We start from the raw sequence: 4,427 nt of genomic DNA, 5'->3' as shown, positions 1-4,427 counted from the left end.
GGCTGCTTCAACCTGTTCAGCTGCGACCTGAGCGCGCTGCAACGTCATATGCAGGGGATGCTGCGGGACAGCATCTTCTAGGCATCGAGCGGTCAGCTGACATAGAGACCCATACGCCAACATAGGATCCATTTATGGATCCATAGGACCACACAGGGGACAATAAGACCCATAGATCACATAGGGACCCATAGGACACCATAGGGACCCTATAGGGCGGCGGCGCCGCGAGCGGCGTAGATCACACAGGACAATATATGACCCATAGGAACACATAGGACCCATAGGGACACATAGGACCCACTATGGACCTCCATAGGGGAACACATAGGGATCCATTAGCGGACACACAGCCGGACAATAAGGACCCATAGGGACCATAGGATCCATAGGGATCCATAGGACACAAGGATCATAGGACACACCAGACAATAAGGACCCATAAGGGACCCATTAGGCACACCATTAGGGACACATAGGCATCCCAATAGGAATATAGAGACACATAGGGACCCATACGGGACACATAGGGATACACTGAGACCCATAGGGATCCATAGGGACCAATAATGGACACATTCAGCAGATCACATAGGATAGCACTGAACCATAGGACACACTGAGACCCATAGACACCATAAACATATAGGATACAGAGGGACCCATGCAGACCGCATAGAGCACCGCCATAGGGCGACACATAGACACAATGAACCCATACAGATCCCATAGGGACCCATAGGTACCCATTAGAGGCATCCATAGGGACACATAGAGACCCATAGAGACCCATAGGGACCCATAGGGATACATTGAGACCCATAGGGACACATAGGGACCCATAGAGACACATAGAGACACATAGGGACACATAGGGACCCATAGGGACACATAGAGACACATAGGGACACATAGGGACCCATAGGGACACATAGAGACACATAGGGACCCATAGGGACACACTAAGACACATAGGGATACATAGGGACATATAGAGACACATAGAGACACATAGGGACCCATAGAGACCCACAAGTGCCTCGTGTGGGGTGACCCCATATAGGGCTGTGACCCACAGGGACCCACGGGGACAACGAGAGCGCCTTCGGGTTGGAGATGGCACAGAGCGGGTTCTCTGTTCACCCCCTGCAGGTCAGATGTGGGGTCGGATGTGGGGCTGGATGTGGGGCTGGATGTGGGGCTGGATGTGGGGCTGGATGTGGGTCAGGATGGGGGGTGGAGGATGGGGTTGGAATATGGGATATGGGGCTGCGGTTGGGATTGGGGTCAGGGTGTGAGATTGGGATGTGAGGTTGGGTTATGGGGCTGGGATTTGGGGCCAGGATATGGGCTCAGGATATAGGGTCGGGTTATGGGGTTGGTTTATGGGCTCAGGTTATGGGGTCAGGTTATGGGGCTGGGATTTGGGGCCTGGATGTGGGTTCAGGTTATGGGGTCAGGTCATGGTTATGGGGCTGGGATGTAGGGTTGGGTTATGGGGCCAGGATATGGGGTCGGGTTATGGGGCCAGGATATGGGGTCAGGTTATGGGGCCAGAATATGGGGTCGGGTTATGGGGCCAGGATATGGGGTCAGGTTATGGGGTCTCCCATCCCTGCCCCACAGGACGGGCTCCTCTTTGGGGCCGTTGGTGCCTTCGATTGGGACGGGGCCGTGCTGGAGCGGAGCAGCCGCGGGCTCAGCGTCCCCACGCGGGATCAGCTCCACAACCAGTTCCTAATGGGGCCGGAGAACCACGCGGCCTATCTGGGTATGGGGCTGCCCCACACGCGGCGCTATGGAGCGGCACTGGGCTCTATGGGGCAGCACTGGGATGGGTGCTATGGGGCAGCAGTGGGGCGGGGATGCTCATGCTGTGGGGTGGCACTGGGATGGGGATGCTCAGTGCTATGGGGCTGCATTGGGCGCTATGGGGTAGCACTGGGCGCTATGGGGCAGCATTGGTCGCTATGGGGCAGCACTGGGCTCTATGGGGCAGCACTGGGCTCTATGGGGCAGTACTGAGCTCTATGGGGCTGGTCGCTATGGGGCAGCAGTGGTCGCTATAGGGCAGCACTGGTCGCTATGGGGCAGCACTGGTCTCTATGGGGCAGCATTGGTCGCTATGGGGCTGCACTGGGTTCTATGGGGCTGGTCGCTATGGGGCTGGTCGCTATGGGGCAGCATTGGGCTCTATGGGGCTGGTCTCTATGGGGCTGGTTCCCGCAGGTTACTCGGTGTCGGCGCTGCGGTTCCCCCACGGGCGGCAGCTCCTGGTGGGCGGAGCGCCGCGGTTCCGCCATCGGGGGGCGGTTCTGCTGTTCCAAATGGGCCCGAACGGAACCGTGAGGGTGGAACAGACCCTGAATGGGGAACAGGTGAGGGGTCATGGGGTTATGGGGTCATGGGGTCATGGGGTTATGGGGTCATGGGGTCATGGGGTTATGGGGTCATGGGGGTGGGGTTTGTTATGGGGTTATAGGGTTATGGGACTGGGTTGGGGTTATGGGGCTGGAGTTGGTTATGGGGTTATAGGGGTGGGGTTATGGGGCTGGGTTGGGGTTATGGGGTCATGGGGTCACTATGGGTCTCTATGAGTCACTATGGGTCACTATGGGTCTCTATGGGTCACTATAGGTCCCTATGTGTCTCTATGGGTCTCTCTCTATGGGTCCCTATATGTCTCTATGTGTCTCTATGTGTCCCAATGTCTCTCTATGTGTCTCTATGTGTCTCTATGTGTCCCTATGTATCTCTATGTGTCTCTATGTATCTCTATGTGTCCCTATGTGTCCCTATGTGTCTCTATGTGTCCCAATGTCTCTCTATGTGTCCCAATGTCTCTCTATGTGTCTCTATGTGTCTCTATGTGTCTCTATGTATCTCTATGTATCCCTATGGGTCCCAATGTCTCTCTATGTGTCTCTATGTGTCTCTATGTGTCTCTATGTGTCTCTATGTGTCTCTATGTGTCTCTATGTGTCCCTATGGGTCCCAGTGTATCTCTATGTGTCTCTATATGTCTCTATATGTCCGTGTTCCAGCTGGGCTCGTACTTCGGTTCCGTGTTGTGCCCGCTGGATCTCGATGCTGACGGTGTCACTGACGTTCTGCTGGTGGCGGCTCCCAACTTCCTCCATAAGGGATGGGACAGCGGCCGCGTCCACGTCTACAGGGTGATGGAGGTACGGGGGGATGGGGGGGTGTGGGGCACAGAGGGGCTGTGGGTCACTATGGGGCGCTGTGGGGCACAGAGGGGCTGTGGGTGCAATGGGGCGCAGTGGGGTGCTATGGGGCTGTGGGTCAGTGGGTGCCATGGGGTGCTATGGGGCACAGTGGGGCTGTGGGGCGCTGTGGGGTGCTATGGGGCACAATGGGGTTGTGGGGTGGCACAGTGGGGCTGTGGGGTGCAATGGGGCTGTGGGTCAGTAGGTGCTATGGGGTTCTGTGGGGTACAGTGGGGCTGTGGAGTGCCATGGGGCACAGTGGGGTGCTGTGGGTGCACTGGGGCTGTGGGTGCTATGGGACTGTGGGTGCCATAGGGCACAATGGGGTTGTGGGGTGGCACAGTGGGGCTGTGGGTGCAATGGGATGCTGTGGGGCACAGTGGTGCTATGGGGTGCAATGGGGCTGTGGGTCAGTGGGTCACAATGGGGCTGTGGGTCGCTATGGGTCCCAGTGGGGCTGTGTGTCTCTATGGGTCCCTATGTGTCTCTATGGGTCCCTATGGGTCCCTATGGGTCCCTATGGGTCTCTATGGGTCCCTATGGGTCCCTATGGGTCTCTATGTATCTCTATGGGTCCCTATGGGTCCCTATGGGTCCCTATGGGTCTCTATGGGTCCCTATGGGGCTCTATGGGTCCCTATGGGTCTCTATGGGTCCCTATGGGTCGCTGTGTGTTGCAGTGTGTCTCATTGTGTCCCATCCCCGTGTCCCACAGCACTCGGTGCCGGTTCTGGTCCCGGTGTCGGTTCTGGTCCCGGTTCCGGTCCCCCAGGATTCCCGGTTCGGGTCGGCGCTGGCGGCGCTGCCGGATCTCAATGGGGACGGGTGGGGGGACGCGGCGGTGGGGGCGCCGCTGGAGGACCGACACCGGGGGGCGCTGTACATCTTCCACGGCCACAGCGGGACGGTGCGGCCACGGCACGCGCAGGTGGGACCCATAGACATCACTGACCCCATAGACATCAGTGACCCCATAGACATCAGTGACCCCATAGACATCACTGAGCCCATAGACATCAGTGACCCCATAGACATAAGTGACCCCATAGATATCATTGACCCCATAGACATCAGTGACCCCATAGACATCATTGAGCCCATAGACATCATTGACCCCATTGAGCCCATTGGCCCCATTAACACCATCACCACCATCGACCCCATCATCCCATTATTTTTATTGCCCCCATAGACCCCATA

General features: G+C 57.3%; 1 protein-coding gene across 1 annotated transcript in view; it reads left to right on the top strand.

Moving 5' to 3' along the window:
- ITGA10 (integrin subunit alpha 10) overlaps positions 1–4,427 on the top strand; it is a 31,328-nt gene that overhangs the window by 16,429 nt on the left and 10,472 nt on the right. Inside the window, exons 7-11 of the mRNA XM_032449150.1 lie at positions 1,079–1,152; positions 1,627–1,771; positions 2,230–2,378; positions 3,045–3,185; positions 3,943–4,257. Coding sequence (XP_032305041.1) covers positions 1,079–1,152; positions 1,627–1,771; positions 2,230–2,378; positions 3,045–3,185; positions 3,943–4,257 — 824 coding nt within the window. The remainder of the gene's footprint in view (positions 1–1,078; positions 1,153–1,626; positions 1,772–2,229; positions 2,379–3,044; positions 3,186–3,942; positions 4,258–4,427) is intronic.

This window comes from Coturnix japonica, chromosome 25, assembly GCF_001577835.2.
Source record: "Coturnix japonica isolate 7356 chromosome 25, Coturnix japonica 2.1, whole genome shotgun sequence".
Taxonomy (NCBI): domain Eukaryota; kingdom Metazoa; phylum Chordata; class Aves; order Galliformes; family Phasianidae; genus Coturnix; species Coturnix japonica.
Note: the sequence above shows the minus strand (reverse complement) of the source record. Positions and strands in the feature narration are given on the sequence as shown.